Source organism: Hoplias malabaricus, chromosome 7 (genome assembly GCF_029633855.1).
Source record: "Hoplias malabaricus isolate fHopMal1 chromosome 7, fHopMal1.hap1, whole genome shotgun sequence".
Lineage (NCBI taxonomy): Eukaryota > Metazoa > Chordata > Actinopteri > Characiformes > Erythrinidae > Hoplias > Hoplias malabaricus.
Genome location: NC_089806.1, coordinates 34,585,712 through 34,610,014, shown reverse-complemented (window position 1 = coordinate 34,610,014; position 24,303 = coordinate 34,585,712). Strand labels below are relative to the sequence as shown.

Sequence of the window (24,303 nt, the reverse complement as noted above, 5' to 3'; positions counted from 1 at the left end):
AGAAAACAAACATTCATTCATTATCTGTAACCGCTTATTCAATTCGCGGTGGGCCCGGAGCCTTCCTGGAATCATTGGGCGCAAGGCAGGAATACACCCTGGAGGGGGCGCCAGTCCTTCACAGGGCAACACACACACACACACGGATACTTTTGAGTCGCCAGTCCACCTACCAATGTGTTATTTCGGACTGTACCTGCTGCGCCACGTGCTGCCCTAAGAAAACAAACAGGCTTTAGTCTGTTTATCCAACTCAACAGGTACCACAGTCTCAACTGAATCAGACACAACCCTCAAGTGAGCCAGTCCACATCGGATGTGCCAGGGCCATAGCCAGTTTTTGGTCAGATGCAGACTTGGAAAGGAAGAGGCTAATTTGAACTTTTAGCAGTCTCCTGAAGTGTGCTACAATTGTGGACAGTTTGGTCATTTTGCTCATGAGTGCAACAGTCCAGGAGGAAACGTCAGAGGAAATCAGGAGGAATATTATAAAAGAGTATGGTTTTTGGGAACAATATTTACTTGAGTAAACAAATTGAGTATGTCATTAGCAAGTGCACAATTTGCCTGGAAAGTAAAGTTCAGAGGGGTCCAATGTATAAATTAGATTTGGAATTTGATGATATAATAAAAAACAAATAGAAGGCAAATAGTGGTTGTTGTGGAAATTAATTTATTATTTAAGCCTGAGATTTGTCTAACTAAATAGAAGCTCAGACTGTTGCCAAAGTTTTTGTGTAGAGAAGTCATATGCGGGTGGGAACTTCCCATTCAGATAATGGGAAAGAGTTTGTGGATAAAACAGTTACATTAAAAAATTAGTAATTAAACGGTGCTTGGGTCCAGTATACCATCCGCAAAGCAAAGAGATTTGTGAACAAATGAATGGCGTTTCAAAAAATTAGATGATGTTGCTTTTTGTGTCTGATATTTTTTGCAAAAGATACTTGTTGTTGTTTCTTTATTCCAGAATGAAAGGGGGGAAGAACACAGTAAGGGTGGATGGTTGTTCGAGGTTCCGATGTACTACAGGGATCCAAAAATTCAAAAGAGCACAATAAAACTAAAGGACGTTGAAACAGAATTGTGGAAACTTGATCAGATTCAACGTCTTCAACATTAGATCCAAAGGCGATACTGCTGAAGGACTGTGGAGTGACACAATTTCATGTGTTTCTTAATATTGAATTGTTTTAATAATTGATCCTTTTTTTGGATGAGTGATACTTAAATATGTAACAACTGTTTACAATGATGATGCAATTTAATCTGTGTAAATGTATTGGAATCTCAGATGGGGTGTGTCAGGTAGGGGCAGGTCCATTGGAAGGTCAGATGGGTCAACCAGCCTGAACTTGGACATTAGTTTGATTTTATTTTCTGAGGTTTCGATATAGGGTGGCAAGGTCGCACACAGCTCCAGGGACCTGAAGGTTGTGGGTTCGATTCCCGCTCCGGGTGACTGTGAGGAGTTTGTGTGTTCTCCCTGTGTCCGTGTGGGTTTCCTCCGGGTGCCCCGGTTTCCTCCCACAGTCCAAAACACACATTGGTAGGTGGATTGGCGACTCAAAAGTGTCCGTAGGGGTGAGTGAGTGAGTGAATGTGTGTGTGTTGCCCTGTGAACGACTGGCGCCCCCTCCAAGGTGTATTCCCACCTTGTGCCCGATGATTCCAGGTAGTCTTTGGACCCACCGCGACCCTAAACTGGATAAGGGTTACAGAGAATGAATGAATGAAGGTTTTTATATACATTTACTTAAGTTCCTACACATAAAGTAATAATTTAAATTGGACATTAGTACTTTTAAGTGATCGCTTGGCAGCAGGATTGTAAGAGAATATTTCCTGTCTAGAATGTTTGAAAGATATTTCAAGAAAGATGGCTGCCTGGCAGGTTTGAAATAGAGTAATCAAAAGGAAATGAAGTAAACAAAAGCCATAGTATTCACCATATGTTGACACTGACCAACCTGTATAAGCTAAAACTGCAGTTAACATGTCAGAAGATATTGGCTAACTTCTCAGCAAGCTGTCCATTGGGGCTTGTTAAGATGCTGTTCTTTTCACTGTAATAAACTTGATTATTTTGCAACGAAAGAATGGTGTTGGCGTAGAAGTCTTTTTCAGTGTCTTCTTCGCATTACAGAAAAAACCCCAAAATCCTTCTGTATAAGAGCGTTTTCCAAATGCCATATTTAATAGTATGAGGATGCACAATTAAATATGAGACCTGATGCTCTGGGAGAGTGGAATGCAGTAGCGCCAATCTCGACGGTCTTACAAGGGGAATTGTTCCGGAGTATCTGGCAACCCTACCACAGCGCTGGGAGAGTGGGTCTAGTTTTAAGTCCACCTCGAAGGTAACGGCGAGCTAGAAATACATTACTTTATTACATTTGACGCTGAAACGTGTTCTCAATAAATGAATTGTTTTTGGTTAGATAGTTAGAAAACGGTAGGCGACTTAAAGAAAAGTGCTTTAAGCTCATTTTGACCAGCTTGCACAGCCTAAGTTCAGTAGCTAACATTAGCTCTGTACAGAAACAGACATAACAGATAAGTGTGTTTTTATAGCTAATTCTCATAACTCTGAAACGTCTTTTGATGGTGTGCTCGTATATAATGTCATACATAACAACAAGCCGTAGCTACATTTCCCTTAAGCTTTATTTGAATAATGTTTTCTAACCTTATTTGTCCACAACAGGATTTAGACCTTTGTTACTGGCCATTGTTTGTATTTACAAAAGGGCTCCGTATAGGAATTCCAACGTTAAAACGCATTATAATAAGAATTTTCGCTCTTCCGGTAGCACAGAGCGTCAGGCAGCTAGGATCAGGATGTGCCTTAGAACATTTCAGGTATTTAAATGTGTCAGTGTCAAAGGAAATACAATCTGTGTAAAATGCGAATATTTCTGAACTTGTTATTGTGTAATGGCGTCATCAACGTCCTGTTTAATGTGCTCCAGGAAACTACAAGTGTGACGTGGCACCTTACCTTACTCCTTTATAAACCGGTGGATAGTTTGGGTGCTTCCACACACTCCCTGAAAGTCCTGTGTGAAGAGCAGTAGAGCCACGTAAAAGGTAAGGTTCGTGAATTTGAATGATCAGTGATGAATACTTAATTAATCATGAATGAATAATGAATATTAGAACAAGATTAAATGAATAAATAATAATAAACACTTGCCTTTGAGCAGCAAAAATGTATCTGTTAAAATAATTGTAGGTCATTCAATGAGCATAATCAGCCACAATATTAAACATTTTTTTAAGGTGTGGGAAATATATGTACAGGGGTTGGACAATGAAACTGAAACACCTGGTTTTAGACCATAATAATTTATTAGTGTGGTGTAGGGTCTCCTTTTGCGGCCAATACAGCGTCAATTCGTCTTGGGAATGACATATACAAGTCCTGCACAGTGGTCAGAGGGATTTTAAGCCATTCTTCTTGCAGGATAGTGGCCAGGTCACTACGTGATGCTGGTGGAGGAAAACGTTTCCTGACTCGCTCCTCCAAAACACCCCAAAGTGGCTCAATAATATTTAGATCTGGTGACTGTGCAGGCCATGGGAGATGTTCAACTTAACTTTCATGTTCATCAAACCAATCTTTCACCAGTCTTGCTGTGTGTATTGGTGCATTGTCATCCTGATACACAGCATCGCCTTCAGGATACAATGTTTGAACCACTGGATGCACATGGTCCTCCAGAATGGTTCGGTAGTGAAGTGCCCATCTAGCACAAGTATTGGGCCAAGGGAATGCCATGATACGGCAGCCCAAACCATCACTGATCCACCCCATGCTTCACTCTGGGCATGCAACAGTCTGGGTGGTACGCTTCTTTGGGGCTTCTCCACACTGTAACTCAGTAAAGGACAATTCATGTTTCACATTGTCCACAGCCCAAGATTTGCGCTCCTTGCACCATTGAAACCGACATTTGGCATTGGTATAAGTGACCAAAGGTTTGGCTATTGCAGCCCAGCCGTGTATATTGACCCTGTGGAGCTCCCGGGTTAAACTCAAAATTAATCAACATTTCCATAGAATTACTACCTATTATAATATCTTCTGTGTTAAAATTGCTTTGTTAATAACAGTGCCACAGTATGTAGCAAATATCAATTAACCCTCTGCACAAAATCTTACAAAGTAATGGTTTATTGCATGCAACTCACATGCGATAACTTCTTTATAATCTCTAAAGAGCAAAAACATTACATGTGTACGTGTATGTCTAACAAAACAATTCTTCATGAGATGCACAATAAGCTCTGCTTTTGCTAATAATTAGCTTTTATTACAATATTCAAATTTAGGTAAGGTTTCAGTGAGGGGTTGAAAGCTAAGGACATTTGAAAAACACTCACAGACTAAATGCCAATTTATTTATAACACAACACTTAAAGGAGCAATCTGTAATATATTTACTGCATAATAAATATAATGACCAGTATGTGTCATCAGAAATTAAATAAACATTCTAAGGTAAACACGGGCATACCTAAGAGCAGTGCTGCAGCCAGGATATTCTTCTTTGAGGACACACATTCCGGTGTAGAGCTCTGTTTGTTTTTTAGTCTGAGATCTTGCCCTCTGTTCAATCATAGTACAGTACACAGACCCAGGATGTCAGGTAAAGCACAAACAGAGTGTTACAGACATGGAAGCGAGCAAGTGAAGAGAGGTAATGTTAGATTTTACCAGACATGAAAGACTCCCCATCCTGCTGAAAAAGCTTTGTGACCAGAGATGGTGTAAAACAAGAGGAAATAGTGGCGATGTTATTTAAGAGATGAGGCCATTTAGAACCCTAAACACAGACAAAAACATGGAACAAGTAGAAATAAAGCCAATGTTAATTACTCTTACAGAAAGTGTAGTCAAAAGGAGAGACTTTTATCTTATTTATCTTTAACTCTTTTTTTATCTTTAATTTTGCTTAAAGAGGTGGTGACTGCAGTGCTGTTCACTCCCCAAACACACCCGTCTTCTCCAAATAGAGCCCAGTTCACAGATAGAGCACAGAACCACTGGAGCGTTAATGTCATTACAACATATCAAAATAATTTTACTGGAAGTTCTGTCACTAAACACACCTGCTCTGGCATAACAAGCAGAGTGGGTGAGAAGGACTTTGTCGATGCAAGAATTATTGTGAAATATTCATTTAGGATTTTAGCAGGAGATCCAGGGCAACGAAAGTGCTTTGTGTCCTGTCAGAAATGTCATTTTAATACAATAAAAATTGATTAGTCATGACATAATGATAGTTTTGTTTTGTGTTTTGTGAAATTGGAAAATAATAAGAAAAAGAAATTGGCCATCTAGGTGGGTGTCATAAGAAATTTATAACCACTTCTGGCTTTAAATATCTGTCAGTTTTTATTTACATATTTTATTTACATATTAGCTGTATCATGGTATTAAAATGTGTTGCAGTCAAGCAACACAGAGAAACACAAAGGCTGTTCTGTATTGGTAAATTTGTTTAGATCTTTAAACAAATATGTATGTCTAAATGTATGTTTAAATGTATATCTGTTTTAGATCGCCTGTCATGTGTCTCATTTTGCATGGAGGTTTGTTTATTTTGCACATGAATATGGTAGATTCATAATCATTTATTTGTCCATATATTTAAATGTATTTATTTTATATGTAGTTACCAGTGGCGGATGATGGTCTTTCAAGGAGGGGAAGCTCAGTTGCGGCCTACATCATAAAATGTGTCGGTTTATTTATACATAAATTCTACCCTCTGTTCCTTTTCAAGAAAATGATCTGTGAACCTGTCGTACCAACAAGGCGTCTTTTCCAGGGACTTGACTAGTGTCCTCTCAATGGCCAGCAGAGCTAGGCTGCTTAAACGGCCTTGGCCCATGTGAAGTGTGTCCGCCTGTCAGTGCTTTGTGACGGTGGAGGGGCTCAGCAGCACCCGCTGGACAAGAACTGAGATAGAAGGCAGAAGCTGAGCGTCCGGGCCAGCCAAGGCCAGCCCACTGCCCCATAGACCTCCAGAGACGCTTAGCGTCCGATGGGCGGGACAAAGCCCAGCATTTATCCAATGGCTCGTCTCGTTTCGCTGCACTTCGCTGCTTCGCTATTGAACTCTGTGGACGCTCAGCGTCCACACTGTTTAAAACACTGATAAACTGCGGGAAAGCCGCGTCTTTACCAGTGATAAGAAGCTGATTCTGAACAAAAGTTGAGCGCGTTGTAGTGCATATTAGTTCAGTGACATGTACACACAACAGCATATATTTGATCACTTATTTTTTGACATTTTAGGGGAAGCTGAGCTTCCCTTGCAGTCTTAGAGCAATTGCATCTGATAGTTACGTTTCTTATACTACAACCGAATACAACAGCTAAACTGTAAAAGAATGTATATATTCAGCTAATATTTTTGATGGATAGTGCTTTGGCCACACCAATAATTTTTTTAATTTGTTGTTTAAAATTAATTCCACAATAAGAAAAATTGTACATAAAAATCTTACAGCATGCTGATATTTGCTGGATGTCCACTGCAGTTCTCATGGGAATTCAAGTGATTTTTGACCTTTATATGTTTAGGTAGTATTTTTACATTAAATGTACAGTTTTTAAATAATTTTGCTACTTTACTGAAATATAATGGGGGGAATAGGGCCTCTCCCATTGCTGCCCTGAGCTCTGCACTTCAGAAACTACACTGTGTAACTTTTGGAGGAGGGTAGGAAACCACCCCAACCCCCCACAGTTGATCTTGAATTGGGGGCAGTGCTGTAAAAGTTAATTACACTCTAGGTAAGATTTGCAACCAAATCGTACCTAGTGTTCCTTTAATTTGTTTATTGAAGATTTACTTGGGTTTACTGGTGTTTACTTGCATTTTTTGTGTTTATTCACATATTATTAAGCTTTATTATTTAAGATTATGAGAAAAAAACATTTTGGAAATACTGTCCAATGTTTCAGTATTCATATCACTATGTAACAGTACATACTGTGGCACATCAATTAGAATTCTTTTTTAATATTTCTGAATTAGATGGAAAATAAAACTGTGAAGATGCGTGTGATGGTGACCGGGGGAAGCGGTCTGGTGGGAAGAGCAATAGAGCATGTACTGAAGGAAGATGGTGGAGCAAGTGAAGGAGAAGAATGGATATTCCTTTCCTCCAAAGATGGCAATCTAATGTGAGCATCTAGCTGGTTTTTTCAAACACACCCCTCACTATTCTGAGAAGAGAGAAAACAGATGTTCCTAATCTTGGTTAAAAACATATATGGAAATCCCATTTCTGCAAAATATAAATGCATATTGTTGTAATTATAAAAACAACAAGAGAGGCAAGAAGGCAGGAAGCGTGTTACAAGGGTGTTTTTTAACTAAAAAAAATAGACATTAAAATAAATTGAAGTTGAATTAAACAGTATGCTATAGAAACCAAAATGGAATATTAACCCTTTAATCAAATCAAACCAATTTTGTGGGGTGGGATTAGGCATGGAGCACAAAAGAAATAAGGGCCAAAACATAACAGAAAAACATGTCAGTTAGACACCAAACAGACCAACAACTAGACAGAAACAGCGTGAGTGCAGGATAACTCACAAGATGGGGCAGGATTTGACTGTGATATAACCTTTTTTGCGTTCTTTGTTTAGGGATCCAGACGAGACAAAAGCTCTCTTCAAGAAACATCAACCAACACATGTCATTCATTTGGCAGCCATGGTGGGGGGCCTTTTTAAAAACATGAGGCAGAACCTGGACTTCTGGGTAAAGCGCACACACTACCACAAAAAAATATTATGACCATTAAGGTCATAATCATTAAAGAAGTAATCTGTCATTTTCTCTTGTGATTCTCTTTCACGTTATGAAACATACTGACGTTTTGTGTCTTAAACATATGAGAGATGGGTTTTGTCCTAGACCTGTTTTAATCATGACTGACACAGGGCCCATTCTTTGGAGCATAAACTGGTTGAGGGACTGCAATGCAGTTTGATTCCTCATCTGAGTTCAGCTGCATTTTAAGAAATAAAAAAAAAAAAAAATTACAATTAATATCTTGAATACATGTTGTTTGATAATTTGGTGGTAACATACTTACTGCTTCTTATCTAACACCTGCATGTATGTGTTTGTTTTATTATTTCAGAGAATCAATATGTACATAAATGACAATGTGCTGCAGGCAGCTCATGAATTTGGTGTGGAAAAAGTCGTGTCCTGTCTCTCCACCTGCATCTTCCCCGATAAAACCACCTACCCCATTGATGAGAATATGGTTTGTATAATCAAGTACATTTTAGAAATTCAACTATAAATGTATCATGGCACCAATAACTTTAATGTGATGTCGATATAGCAATCCATGTATTAGTTTCTTCAGGAAAAAAAGGGTTAGTGTATAGTTTATTACCTGTGGATGTGTTAAATAAATACCCAGCCTAGACAATTAGAATGGCATTATTTTCAGAGCTAAAGTATTTTGATGAATAACAGATTTTAGGTGTGCTGAGATTGAGAGATATCAATGTTGGAAAACAAAAAATCCACATTAATTAATCACTTTTAAACTAAATAATATGAGAAATGTTGTGGGTTACCAAATTTTACCTGTCTTCTCTCTCAGATGGAAATACTAAAACCTATCAGTGTCAATCTTTATTCTTTGGTTTCATTACTACATACTGTATTCTATTTGCAGCAGTAAAAGTGCCTTCTAACAATTAATTATTGGTATTATTTGGGTTATTAAATTTAAGTGGACTAAAAATGGCTTTTTGCCATGATCACTGTTAATTTATATTATAGCTTTTGTATGATTTATTGGTTTTGCATTTTGAAGAAACCACATTGCTACAAAGTATGTTCTTTAGAGCCGGGGCAGATTTCAGTAAATTTTAAACTCGTAGGTTATTATTATGGCATAAAAGTATTGTTGAACTGTTGAGCGTACATTACAGCATAAGCTTGGCTGTGTCACACTATTATCTAGTAAAAAAGCATATACCCTGTTGTTTTTATAGGATAGGATAGGATCTTTATTGTCACATACAAAGTTATACCAATACAACATTGCAGCGAAATTAGCTTCCGTCTGTACACTCACATAAACGGGTTAGTTGTGTGCAACAGACACGACCGCCGCAGGTTACCTGCGCCATCATACAGTTAGAAGAAACAGCTGGATTTACATCGGGAAGTGGTGGTAAAAAAAAGAAGGTCCCAGACTGTGCCTTAAGGAAGCACAGTGTGTGATCTTGAAAAAAAATAACACCTGTAGCACACAAGGTTCAGTTTTTGAGAAAGTCTGCAGAATGGACTAGTAGTCACTTGTCTTTGAGCCCGCAGTTCACAGGGGGGGTTCAGTCAGATTTCCTTAGCAACCATTCCTCCGGGGGAGTTTGCCGGGGCAGCCAAAACAGATAAGTTCAGTTTGTTGGAATCAGAGACCCGAGCCCAAGCTTCTCCTTGAGAAGATGGTGTCAATAGCGTTGGGAGACCAGTTGATCAGTTCCATTTCTAATTTTAATTCGAAGAGCGGTGCTAAGAGAGTCTCTGAGGGTAGACAAGACAAGGCCAGAAGAAGCCAAGCAGGAAAGATAAAGAGCGGAGAGGGAGAAAATGCGACCGCCTCCCACGAGAGCAAGAGAGTTTTATTTAACTGAAGATAAATATTTTCATTGTAATTTAGTTACAAGACTAGCCTTTTGTAAGAGTTGTGGGATAAATATTATGGTCTGTCAACAAAAACTGATTATCAGTCCGTAAATATTTAAATGCAATAAGTGTGTGTGAGTGAGTGAGTGATTTATTAGGCTAGAACTTCATCATATTTGTTTTGTCTATGTTTGTATATGTTTGTTTTGTCTGTCGTAGATTCACAATGGTCCTCCTCATGAATCTAACTTTGGTTATTCTTACGCCAAGCGAATGATTGATGTCCACAACAGGTCAGTAATGAGATGTTGCTCTTGTGTTTATGTGCTTGATCCAGAAAAACAAAGGCTGTGTTTTACAGTAATAAATTGTTAATTACTTACTATAAACATTGAACTGCATTTAGATTTATATATATAGGTCATGGTCACCAGTCTTAATCCTGATTTATGCAATATTAGTTCTGACCACACATTTTCACTATGTTAAAATTAATAAAGAAAAGCTATCTGATATTTTTATGTAACAGTTGCTATTTATTTGACATGGGTTGTATTTCCAAACCATGGAGATGTCCACAGATAAATCACTGTTATAAAGCTTGTACTTATTACTGTATTTTTGTTATGCTTTTTTCATAGTATAACATTATTAATGCTGGGGTTTATTGACAGGGCCTACTGTGCACAGTTTGGTCGGAAGTACACAGCTGTTATCCCCACAAACATCTTTGGTCCCCATGACAATTTCAACATCGAGGATGGTCATGTTCTTCCTGGACTTATACACAAGACCTACATAGCAATGAGTAAGAAACAAAATGCAGTTTAGTTTACTTTTTGGAATTAGGAAAAGTGGGCAAGCGTAAGGATCCGTTGACTTAGAAAAGTGCCAAATTGTTAGGGTGATTATGTTTTGGTAAGTGAATCCTTAAAACAGCAAAAGTCTTGTTGTGTGGTTCCAATATTCAGTGATTACTATTACTACTTACACAAGGAAGGAGAACCAGTGATCATTGATCAGGAGAGCAAAGGCTATCCTGTCTGGCTTTATGTGGGATCGAACTGGACGATTAGGCTTCACTCCCATGATACATCAGTAAGCTTTGTGTGCCCATAACCCTGCTGATAGTTCACCTTTGCACGCTATTGGTATTTTGACAAAAGTATTAAGACCATAACAGTTCTTGTCATAGTCACCTAGATCCAGATGCTTGTCCATGCTACTCCCAGAAATGCTCCAACTTCCACTTCCATTGTAATTTAAGGTTTATTCCTCCTCCTATAAAATTACAATACGTTCAGGGTCCAAGGTGCTATCCCTCCTGCACTATGAGTTCTGATGCAGTTACTTCCTTCACATCTTCTAGATAAAAACCTGTACTGTGTAGAAATGTTAAGGTTTACCATGGTGTAAATCTTGCAAGGGCTGTATGGGGTGTCTCAACTGAGTAGCTTTAACAACTGTAACACTAACTACTGTTTGCCTCTCGTAGAACTACAATGCACAGTAGAAGCCAAAGTAGACATTCAAATTATTAACAATCTGGTGGCCAAAACCCTGGACATGTCAGGTTTAAATATTGATTGCGACAGAACATTTTGTACACTCTATATCACTGATTATACTTCAGCAAAGATCTAATCAGTAATAATAATGAACAATAATCACAAAGTAATTGTGTAACCAAATTTTTTTGTCTGTTTACCAGAGGAGGGGACCCCTTTGCAGGTGTGGGGTTCTGGTCGTCCTCTGAGACAGTTCATCTATTCACTAGATCTGGCTCGTCTCTTTCTTTGGGTCCTGAGAGAATACAATGAGGTGGAACCTATCATATTGTCAGGTACAGTACACAGCATCTGTATTAATCAAAAACACCAGTGTTGTGTTTATTTATGACTTAACATCAGAACAATGTTATGTGAAGTAGCTCTGGTTCACATTCTCTCTGTCTGTCTGTGACTTCTCTTTCATTCATGCATCTAGTTGGTGAGGAGGATGAGGTTTCCATTAAGCAAGCTGCAGATGCTGTTGTAAAAGCTTTGGGGTTTAACGGAGAGGTGCTTGTATCCTTAAACACATTTTCACACAAATGTATGTTTGTTGTTAATACCAGAATTTCTCAGTTCTAGTCCCAGTACACCTTTGAACTACACAGTTTTAGCCAATTCTTTCACATCTAATATCTGCTAATATACAGTGTGAAGTCAATTTAATCTTATTATAGATGCTGGCAAATGTAGTGTTAGGGAGTTTTGCTGGTGAAGGATAGCGTGTTTAACTTAGCTAGGAATCAAACGCCTCTCTACTGAGAGGTGTGTCTACACCAGCTGTTTTCTCACACTTCTTTGCTGAATTATCCACATCTTAACAAAATAATTCTGCCTTCAATGTTCAAATTAGCAACGGGTAAGACTTGTTATGTAATGCACTGGAAGACAAAGTTATGTAATGAACCATAATTAACCATGTAGCACTTAGCCTTCCTTTTTAGAATGCACAAATATTTTAGATTTTTACATTTTTACCCTCCTCTCATAAACCTATATGTCCTTGACATTTTTTGTCAAGTATGACACAAGTAAATCCGATGGTCAGTTTAAGAAAACCGCCAGCAATGCCAAACTCCGGAAATACCTTCCTGACTTCACCTTCACACCATTTCACAAAGGTAAACATCACATCTGTCCAACGCACCTACTAACTAACTCAGCCAACTAACTTTCCTTTATACTTATTATTAAAATGGTAGCTTTTTATGGGGACGAAAAAAAAATGATGAGAGAAATTCACCTTAATGTTGTAACACTGCAGTTTAAATGTGGAAATGGTAAATATTGGCTCTGACTACTTATTTTGTTCATAATACATATTTGAATGTATATATATATTTAAAAAAACAACACAAAACTTGCCTTTTCCTGGAGGGGGTTTTTAACTTTTTATTATTATTATTATTATTAATTTTATTGACACAAACACAAAAAGAAACTGTGAAAAATACAGTGTTGTATTGTTTTTGTTTGTTTGTCATGGGGAGGGAAAACAAGAAAACAGGCGAATGTAGATTTAATAAACATAAAAAGAAACACTACATATACACGAAAATCCATAAACAACAAACTACTAGAGTTAACTTCACTAACCACAACAACACACGACAAAGGTCTGACAAACACAGGGCTTATATAGGGACATGTACAGTATACTGCTTGCTCAAAAAACTAAATGATCCTACTTAGAAAATATAATTTTAGTTTCACTGGAACTTTAATTTTGGTGATATAAAAAAACAAAAAAACCCAAAAACATGATTAGAAATTACCACACACATAACATTCACAAAGCAATTTGCTGTGTATTGAAATGTTTTAATTGTTTACATCTGCCACTCTTTCCTCAGCCATCAAAGAGACGTGTGAATGGTTTGTGGCTAATTACGAAGTCGCTCGCAAATGAAGGCCATGCCACATCTTTTACTGCAAGATGGTGCAGAAGTAAGAGCACAAGTGATTGCTGCATTTGAAGAAACAACTATGCTTCAGTGAAGTATTAAATAGAAAACTAGACGTTTATACTTGTGAAAAAGCCTTAAAGGCGTAGCGGGTGAGAGATTGATGTTCAGAAATCATAAATATGTTACAGTTTTTGCATGAGTCATTGGTGTCGAACAGTGTATCATTATAGATCAAGAATATAAGCTCTACTTGAACTTGAATAGACCAAAGCGGCCCCTCACTTTTGATTCATCTAAATATAGAACTCTAGTCCTTTTGAAGGAGAATGGTGTGTGTAAGGGGTTTCTAATTTAATCTGTGTCTGTCCTTTTATGAATGATTCAGACTTTTCTATATTGGGAAATGTATATATTATATTTCTTATTTTACATTTTCTTTTTAAATCTACTTTTTACATTCTCCTTAAAGTGTTTGTTTAAACTTTTGTGTTTTGTAAAATTAATTCAAGGTACTGTATGTTACACTGGGTGAATGTATGCACTATTGAAACATTCTTGTGCTTTTTATTTGTTTTGTCATCAAAGTATGGGTTGCTTTCTTGTTTTAAAAAAAAAAAAAGTAAAAAGTTGAACTTTTTTTTCTCTCTCTCTTTCAAATATCATGCAGTGTGTATCGTTTCAAATATTGACCCAAGGGAAAAATCATATATTTTATGTTGTACTGTTTATGTACTGTAGACATTAGTAAGAATCAAAATCAAAATATTGTGCAGTGTTCCTTTAAGTGCCTCTGACTAATAACATTTGATCACTGTCTAGACAAAACATTGTATATGTTTTTCACTTTTTCAAAATAATTTGAACAAATTTCTTTTATTTATTTTATTTATATTCCTCCAAACTTTTAGGACAAATGAAACAAAAGACTTTAATATAAATTTATGACATACATTACATAGAAAATGTTGTGGTTTTGTGTCTTTTTCTGTTGTGGTTAGTTTTTTTCTGATAGCAACATTAGATTTTTAATTATAGTTTTGTTTAGAATTTATAAACTTGTGTGGTACTTAGAATAAACGATTATTTCTCTGATATGAATTGCCTTTATAGTACACATGGCCTCCGAAAATGTATTAAATTCTCCATAGAAATAAATCTGAAAGTGAATAAATCTAAAGTGAATAATATTAATATACAAATGTGGCAGTAACTGACTAGTTATCTAGCTCTATATTTTCTTGGTTTCCTCCTAAAAAACTGTTACAGGGAATCTATTAAAAAAAATCTATTCCAAAAAAAAAAACATTTTTCTTGAGGTTTTTTAAGCTTTACTCTTGGAAATTACACTGTAAAACATAATGAGGTGACTAGAAACATTTCTTAAAATATATTGACAATATCAACTTTTTGTATTATTGTGTAGATACCATATTAACAATACAAACTTCCACCCATCCATTATCCACCGCTTATCCGGATCCGGGTCTCGGGGGAAGCAGTTGGAGCAAAGAAACCCAGACCTCCCTCTCCCCAGCCACCGCCTCCAGCTCCTCCGGGGGTATACTGAGGCGTTCCCAGGCCAGTCGAGACATATAGTCTCTCCAGTGTGTTCTTGGTCTGCCCCGGGGCCTCCTCCCCGTTGGACATGCCCGGAACACCTCACCAGGAAGGTGTCCAGGAGGAATCCGGACCAGATGCCCAAACCACCTCAACTGACTCCTCTCGACGTGGAGGAGCAGCGGCTCCACTCCGAGTCTCTCCCGGATGTCTGAGCTCCTAACCCTGTCTCTAAGGGAGAGTCCAGACATCCTTCGGTGAAAACTCATTTCAGCCGCTTGTACCCGCGATCTCGTTCTTTCGGTCACTACCCAAAGCCCGTGACCATAGGTGAGGGATGGGACGTAGATTGAACGGTAAATCGAGAGCTTTGCTTTTCTGCTCAGCTCTCTCTTCACCACAACGGACCGGTACAGAGCCCACATTACTGCTGACGCTGCACCGATCCGCCTGTCAATCTCCCGCTCCATCTTTCCCTCACTCGTGAACAAGACCCCGAGGTATTTAAACTCCTCCACTTGAGGCAGGATCTCACTTCCAACCTGGAGAGAGCACTCCACCCTTTTCCGACTGAGTACCATGGACTCGGACTTGGAGGTGCTGATCCTCTCCTCATCCCTACCGCTTCACACTCGGCATGCAAACTGGTCCAGCAAGAGCTGGAGGTCCCGGCTTAATGAAGCCAACAAGACCACATCATCCGCAAAAAGCAGACATGGAATCCTGAGACCACCAAACCGGACACCCTGGAGAAGAGAGTCCGACTGATAGTTGAACCTCAGCTCCAAGAGGAACAATGCGGATTCTGCCCCGGTCGTGGAACACAGGACCAGCTCATTACCCTCGCTAGGATCCTGGAGGGTGCATGGGAGTTTGCTCAACCAGTCTACATGTGTTTTGTGGATCTGGAGAAGACAATACAAACTTATATAGTCTAATTTCTTGTGTAATGGATTGGCATAGGATATTTTACATCTTGTGTATGATTATTATATATATATATATATATATATATATATATATATATATAACATATGTCAAGTATGCTTATCTGATGGTCAATTTAGGAAAACCAGCCAGCAATGCCAAATACTTTCACTTAAAATGAAACATCACCACATTCACACAAAAAGGGGGGATGAATGTGCAGGATAAACGTCCGAAGCATCTACAAATTTCTCAGCCACCAGTACGTCATATAATATTCTTTCATATATATTATTGAAATTGTTACTTACAGGAGCAACCAAAAAAAAAGAGCTTTGAATGTGGAAAAAGGAGAAATCGGTGTATTCCTATTTTTCTGATGAGAATGTATGATTGACGTACCCCAGTACATCACTACTAATGAAGCAGAAATAATAATAAAATAATATTTTATTATATAAAATAATAAAAGAATGCATCATCCAGCCGAATTGTCAACAGATCTAGTCCAATATACACTCTTAGTGAAAAAAGGCTTCTGTATATGACCAATAAAGGTTCTGTTACTTGTAACAATAGCAGAGACATTTTTGAAATTCTACTTTGAAGAACTGCAATGCTCCATTTTAGAGATTCATCTATTAACCATGAAATAACCATTTAAGCATTCAACGTTGTTTGACTTCTTGTAGTTCTAATCATTACATTTGTTACAAAACCATTGAATAATAACTTCAAGGGTGTATTAATGTGTCATAATTGAATAGTACAAAACAATGTTTTAATGATGGCATGTAAAAATAGGATAGTCAACCATTGATTAACTATGCTAAGTGTGTAGAACCCATGTAGTACTAATGTATCATTTTTGAAAGTGTTCATTGAAGACCACTTTGATTTAAACATTTGAATGACACACAAGAAGGTATGATTTCAGGTAATTCAAAGATGATGAGGAGTAATAGATTCAATAAAACATGACAATAAAACAGGAATTCATGAAGTAAATGTAAACCCAGTAAACATTTAGCCGTTGATTCAACGTTGAAATAACGTAATGACTGCCGTCTAATCAACGTTCTCTTAAGGTTGAAAATGAAAGTTGAAAAGACGTCCAAACACAGACATTGAAAAGACGACTATTAGACGTATTTTGGACGTCCATTGACGTTATGAATTGGTCCCGAAATAAATGACTTGTTTGAAACGCATTTTGGACGTCCACGGACGTTATCAATTGGTCACCATTTTTAAGATGGATTTTGGACGTCCGTTGACGTTTAAAATATGTCCTTGACGGACAGACTACTTTTAGACCTATTTTGAACGTCCAGGGACGTTCCTTGTTTACTGGGAATGGACATTTATCACATAATTAGATTTTAATAGGTTACATAGAGTAGTTTCTGCAGGGCTGAGCCCAGAGTATCAATGACAGGCTCTCTTCTCCATTTGACAGGTCAGTGAAGAATTAAAATCATTTTGAATACTCAATTGTGTTCCTTTAAGCTGCATTCTGAATTGCTTCTTATTACATAAATAGTGCACTCTAGTGTCAGCCATTTTGAAGTGTTGTTCAAAATCTCATTGCACTGTAGTCCGTTTAGAGTATCTGACTTAGTTTTATGTTTTAAACACATTTGAAACCAAAACTCTTTATAATATCACTGTATTTTGGATACTAATTACAAATCTATATATATATAAAACTAATCTTTGCTTCCAGCAGCAGGTGGCAGTCTCCCTTTGTGTGGAATAAGAGAAGAAGAGAACTGAGCTGACACTAAATCCTAAATCGTTTACTCCCTATTTAGTGCACTACAGAAGTCATCAAATATCTCCTTCTGTACCCAACTGTAACCTGGTTTGTCGAATAGAAAGCCAGAGATTTTCAGCCATAGGTTGTAAAATAATGTGGCTATTTTCCAATACGCTGTCTGAATCTAAAAGCAGTTTTCACAGTCTGTGCTGGGTACTATCACTACTTAGGGAGCTGAAAGCAATTTGGGGCGTTTCCACGAAGTCAACGTGCCTTTTTCTGACAGACCAACGGCGTTATATGTGTAAATAAACTTCACATCAAAAATAAGAAAAGCGCATTCTTAAGGCTCGCTGTTGTAAGTACACTTAAACACCAAGTGTAATCTTTTAAACGTTCCGTTGAATTTAGTTTGCATATATTGTATCTTTTGAGGACAACATGGAAGAACTGCCTCAGTTGAAGATTGGTTTCATTGGAGCGGGGAATATGGCCTTTGGGATAGCACAGGGAATCCTTAAATCAGGTAATTTTAGCTAAAATTGTATGACTTTCTTTTTACATGGACCACAGACGTTTAAAACAATACGAATCTATATGGAGCAAGTTATTTTGCCACCAAAAAGTAGCATTCAATATTTCTGAAAGCAATTGTTAATTATATTTAGATATTTAGTCTATAATGTGCAATTCAAATTAGATAAATAATGAAATTGCTTTGTGGTCTCTGAAGAATGAACCAGTATAGGTTGCAAAGACCAGGTCCCCCCACTTGGGGCAGCCTTGCTCAAAATAAGCTAATACAGATTTTAGTGACAAATTTTTTGCCGTCAGAAAACTGCTAGTTCATAAAATGAAGTAGAAGCATATTTGGCATATAGCTGTAATTACTGTTCTTGTAGTGGAATACCTAATGTGTTTGTGTACCTATCATGCCTTGTATGACTATAGGTGATGGCCTAAAATTATGTTGGTGTTGGAGGGGGGGTAGGTACATGAGCTTTGCCTGACGTAAACAAGGACTACTAACGTGCAGACTGACCAATTAAATGTCTACAGAGAAAGTTATCGACCAATAACGGTAGCTCTACAGTCAGACCGTCCAATCAGAAGAATTTAGGCTACTTCACCACGCCCCCTTCTCACTCAAGCGAACCAATCGGGGTAGGAGAGTGCGGGACTAGTTTGTGAACTAAGCGCTTCTCGAAGTTCTATGTAAGCTCTAGAAAAACAAAATCCCGGACGTTCACTTCAGTGGCAACTCGAATCTCTGACTGTCTCTCTGACATATCTACATGGATGAAGGAACATCACCTCCAATTGAATTTATCCAAAACTGAACTACTGGTCCCCCCAGCGAAGCAAGCTATTCTCCACAACATCAGCATCAAGCTAGAGTCCCTATCGGTGGCTCCCACCAAGGTTGTAAGAAACCTAGGTGTCATGGTTGATGACCAGCTGACCTTCGCAGATCACGTTACCGCTGTAGCTCGATCGTGCCGCTTCTCCCTATTCAACATAAGGAAGATTAGGCCATATCTAACTCAACATACAACACAGCTCCTTGTCCAGACGTTAGTAATCTCCCGTCTAGACTATTGCCCCTATTAGTTGAGCTGTATTGGCTACCCTTAGCTGCTCGCATCATATTTAAATCACTAATGATGGCCTTCAGAGTATTCACTGGTTCTGCCCCCATCTATCTCAATAGACTCTTAAAACCATACGTTAGCGCCCGCCCTCTCCGTTCCTCAAAGGAGCGCCAACTAACACGACCAACCCTCCGTACAGGTCAGTCGAGGCTATTCTCATCTCTGGTACCACGCTGGTGGAACAAGTTTCCAAGCACTATCAGAGCAACAGAATCAGAGTCAATGTGTGTTTTTAGGAAACACACACGGGGAGAACACACCAAACTCCTCACAGAGAGTCATCCGGAGCGGGGATCAAACCCACAACCCCAGATCTGTGTGACGGCAACACTACCTGTTGCGCCACTGTGCCACCCAAGTAATTATTTAATATTGAAAAAGCTTTTAAAGGCTTTAATTCAAATTAAGACCATTCTTAAATTTTCTGCCCCATCTATCAATACACCACTAGTCTCTAATCACTTTTTTTGCCATCTATGTGGATGAGGCATTTATGGTCTGGGCTGATAAGGGGATATGTTCATTGAAGATAACTTTGCTTTATTTGCACAACTAAAAGAGAAATATAACCATCCTCATAAAGACATTTTTCGCTACCTTCAGGTCAGACACTCTATATAAGAATATTTTTTAATTACACGTTTAAGCCAATAGAACACCCTCTATCAGACATCCTCATTGCTAATTCATATTCCTGACATTTAATATAGAAATTTCTTATTTCCCCCAAACTACTGATTTGTTTAGAGGTGCAAAGTATTCACTTATATCTCCGATGTTGTTAGTACACAAATATAGCCAGGTCCAGTAACAGCAGTATGTGAGTATTCAGAGTCTCTGGCCAATGCCTCCCAAGCCCTATAATGATGTGTGGTTGCAGACAAAAAGATTATTCTTCTTGATTGGAAGTCCTTCTCTGCCCCTGCCTTTTGCCAGTTGGCTATCTGAGATAACACACAGTTCAGATATAACAACTGAGAGCTCAGAGACATTTTAAATCGACACTGAGTACTTTTTTTTTTGGACAAACTGAGCTTGTCCAAAAATTTTGGAATCTTGGGTCATTCTGTTTACATTTTGTATTTTTCCATTTTTTCAGATCGGTTTGTACAGGTTTTTGGTGGTTTTACTGCACTGATCCCAGACTCACATTTGTACAGCGATCCTTGAAATCCTTTGAACTTTACACATAATGTTTGTAAATCCTGAAACATCAATTAAGTATACTTTTGACTTTCACTGCCTCTCTCTCCATAATCCTAATGATGTTTGTGACACTTTGTCTCCAAATAGAACTGCATTCAATATTAAAACACAGCTGCCACAGCTACTCCTGCTGAAGTAGGCGATTTGATTTAAAGAGACACTACAGAATATTTTTTACCTAAATTTTACAGCTTCAAAAATATTGTGATGCTTCACTGACCTGTTAGGGCCTCTCTTTTTTGCTAGCCTGGGCTCCACTCCTTTCACCTTTCATTGATTTCAGTACAGTGCTGTAAATATGTATTACACTAGGGGGAGCCCCCAGGAGAAAGAAACCTTACGTAGTGTAAGCTCCAATGATGAAACCCATTTGCAGGGACTTTAATTAGTTTTATCAAATCTGCTTATTCTCTTATGTTGTATTAAGTTAATCTTTATGTTAAAGAACAATGATGGAGATGCATTTTTTTCATTCTTAGGTAATGTTCCGTCGTCGAATGTGATAGTAAGCGCTCCATCCAAAAACAACTTTCCCCGCTTTCAGGTATCAGTATATCTCATTACAAACCTGCACATGCACTTTGACATTGTGATATTGCATTGAAGAATGGTAACTAATATTATTTTCAAATATATTGCAGTAAAGTCTGTCACTGCTTATTCTGTCACTTTGCCAATAGGAGATGGGAGTTGCAGTCACCCACTCAAATGAAGAAGTGGTTGATGGCTCACGTTTGGTTTTCCTTGCTGTCAAACCTCACCTCATAGCTACAGTTTTAAATGGCATTTCTGAGCAGGTGACCCCACAACACATCATTGTCTCGATGGCAGCTGGCATCCCCCTGGCAAGGCTGGAGGAGGTGTGTGAGATTGAGCTTAGCACATTGTTTTAACTGGACTGTCATCTAGTTGAAGTTTACATTGCTGCTTCTTTCTCTGTGTAGCTGTTGCCGGTTGGCTCCTGTGTGGTGCGTATGATGCCGAACCTACCCTGCATGCTGCAGGAAGGAGCCGTGCTGCTGGCTTGTGGGAAAGGGGCTGGTCAGGAGGTGGGGTTTCTACTGAAGAGCCTTCTATCTACTTGTGGGCTTGTGGAGGTGGGGCCTGAGACCTGGATCGATGTTCATACAGGCCTAAGTGGCAGTGGTGTGGCTTTTGTAAGTAGTCTACATTACTGAGAAGTAGTGTCCCATATTGTCTATTATGTATTGCAATCAAGATGGATATGATTGTTTTTTTTTTTTTTTGTCTTAATATTATTATGAATCATCTGCCACTAAGCTACATATTTGATGCTTGGTGATATATAAGGCAAACGTTCGTTTTAATCCAGAACATTTTTTGTATACATCTACGTATACATCTCACCATTTGACAGCTTGCAGTTAATTTACATATTGTAAAAAAAACTACTGTGCTTATACACAGTCTACGCTTGGTAAATGGCTTATTCTTATTCTCTGTGCATTGCTGGTTGAGCCACAGCAGAGAAACAGCATCTAGAGGTTTTTGGATTGTGGAGAGACCTCCGAATGTTGAAAAGCATGAAAAGAGATGAGGATATAATGTTGTCTAATTTTTGCTGTTACAGATTAGTTAATGTGGAACGGTCTCCAAATTAAGGGGACTGTAATAGAAGTAAATCACAAACCGAAAGTGCTACAAAACTAAGCTAAACTACAGGGGTTAGACAATGAAACTGAAACACCTGTCATTTTAGTGTGGGAGGTTTCATGGCTAAATTGGAGCAGCCTGGCGGCCAATCTTCATTAACTGCACATTGCACCAGTAAGACCATGTGCATCCAATGGTTCAAACATTGTATCCTGAAGGCGGTGCCGTGTATCAGGACGACAATGCACCAATACACACAGCAAGACTGGTGAAAGATTGGTTTGATGAACATGAAAGTGAAGTTGAACATCTCCCATGGCCTGCACAGTCACCAGATCGAAATATTATTGAGCCACTTTGGGGTGTTTTGGAGGAGCGAGTCAGGAAACGTTTTCCTCCACCAGCATCACGTAGTGACCTGGCCACTATCCTGCAAGAAGAATGGTATAAATCCCTCTGACCACTGTGCAGGACTTGTATATGTCATTCCCAAGACGAATTGATGCTGTATTGGCTGCAAAAGGAGGCCCTACACCATACTAATAAATGATTGTGGTCTAAAACCAGGTGTTTCAGTTTCATTGTCCAACCCCTGTAATTTGTTTTGCTGTAAGAATAGGATACTTCTCCAGAATCATCTATGTTGCCTTTAATATTTCAACCTTTTTACAGTTACTGATGAGCATTTTTTCCACATTTGTATTCCCTTCAATATTTAGATACTCACAATACAAATTCTATAATGAAACATAAATCAAAAGACTAATTTGTGAGTATAAAAAAAAAATCCCTAATCTCTAGTTAAAACCAGTCATGGCAATTGTTTTTTGTGATTTTAAATTCATCACTACTGTCCTGCAGGTGTACGTGTTTGCTGAGGCACTTGCTGAAGGGGCTGTTAAAATGGGGATGCCCAGCGCTCTGGCTCAGCGTATTGCAGCTCAGACCATATTAGTAAGTACATATTGTCACTGTTGGAACAAAATCTCATTCCTCTTTTTACAGATTTTGAAAACTCTGGCAGCATGTGAGAATCTCACACAAAATAGCTGATCTGAATGACATAAAAAGACTTAAAATTAATTGTTAAATAAATTACATTGAAGGTAAAGTAGGATTATTTCCCCTTTTAAAACAGTTTATTTCCATAAACACACATTTTCCCTAGTGGAGATGATATACACAATGTTTAATCAGTACCACATAAACTTCACTATGTAAGTTTTGTTGAATACTTTGCTACTATTAAAACATTGATTCATCCTGGCAGGGTTCAGGTCGGTTGTTGAGAGATGGAGGGAAGCACCCAGCTCAGCTGAGGGCAGAAGTGTGTACACCAGGAGGAACAACAATATATGGACTTCATGCTCTTGAAAAGGGAGGACTAAGGGCAGCCACAATGGGAGCAGTGGAAGCAGCCACGGAAAGAGCAAGAGAATTGGGGTGCAAGTAGAAGAGCTAGAATAAAAGTCTGTGGAAATCTTTGAAGACAAAATGAAGAAGGAAGGAAAGAAATATTAGTTGCATATAAAGTGTCACCTGTCAAAATGTGAGGTAAATAACAGGATTTGGAGGGTGTTTACATTATACATTATAACGTGAACATGCTTAAGGGATGAAAAAGGAAAGCATATTTAAAAGGCACAGTCCAGAGAAGAAAGGATTTCTGATTCTAAGAACTTGATTGTAGTTTGTAGTCTTGGCCTTTTGGGACCAAATATGCAGAAATTTCATTGTCCTGAGTGTACAGTGTGTAATAAAAAATGATTTACTTAGAATTATATTAAATAGATTAAATATTTTAATTTATTTGCCAGCACGAATAGTACAACAGTTAGAATGTTGCCAAGCAACAACAACAAAAAATATTCCCGTGCCATAGCTTGCTATTTTGTGTAAGTCTACATAACCTCAGGTGAGTTCCTCTGTGTCATGTTCATTTATCCCTATAAAAGTTTAGACCATTCAGAAGCCAAATTATGCTCCTCTGTAAACTGTTCTTGTGTAATATAAGGAATATAACTGAATATGATTAACATTTATAATACAGCATTTGGAGACATTTCATAATATATATTACATACAAAATAGCTTGCCTTCGGTAATGTAGCCCTACAAAAAAATCAAGGTATTGTGCAGGAAAATGTGTTGTTTTACCACAGTTCAAAGAATGTCTCTGGTCCAGTGAAATTTCTGGGGGGGGGTGTGTGATATGGTGAGATATTTCACCAGGGACACACTTCAAAATAAACAGTGTTTCTGTTGACGTGGTGTGTTTTACTTGTGCTTTTTTACTCACAGTTTAAAATTTAAAGGAGAAATATGCTCTTCTTCTACATAAGCGCATAAATCATTTTTTTAAAAAGGGGAAATTGAGCGTTTTTCGTCAGTGTGTGACGTCATCACTGCGCAGTCGTATGAGACCCGAAGAAGGAATATACCAACTTCGAA

General features: G+C 38.2%; 2 protein-coding genes across 2 annotated transcripts; both read left to right on the top strand.

The window, feature by feature from the left end:
• Positions 1-2,260: 2,260 nt before the first annotated feature.
• On the top strand, positions 2,261-14,400 carry LOC136702116 (GDP-L-fucose synthase-like). Its single transcript, XM_066677007.1, has 11 exons — positions 2,261-2,360; positions 2,973-3,090; positions 7,053-7,201; positions 7,673-7,787; positions 8,173-8,301; positions 9,900-9,973; positions 10,355-10,488; positions 11,392-11,523; positions 11,667-11,746; positions 12,252-12,351; positions 13,084-14,400. Exons 3-11 carry the CDS (start codon positions 7,053-7,055, stop codon positions 13,137-13,139), a joined length of 969 nt encoding a protein of 322 aa, XP_066533104.1. The 5' UTR covers positions 2,261-2,360; positions 2,973-3,090; the 3' UTR covers positions 13,140-14,400.
• A 3,069-nt stretch (positions 14,401-17,469) lies between these two features.
• pycr3 (pyrroline-5-carboxylate reductase 3) lies at positions 17,470-24,075 on the top strand. Its single transcript, XM_066677343.1, has 7 exons — positions 17,470-17,738; positions 17,816-17,906; positions 20,718-20,782; positions 20,919-21,098; positions 21,183-21,395; positions 22,714-22,806; positions 23,123-24,075. Exons 2-7 carry the CDS (start codon positions 17,822-17,824, stop codon positions 23,303-23,305), a joined length of 819 nt encoding a protein of 272 aa, XP_066533440.1. The 5' UTR covers positions 17,470-17,738; positions 17,816-17,821; the 3' UTR covers positions 23,306-24,075.
• The last annotated feature ends 228 nt before the right edge of the window (positions 24,076-24,303 follow it).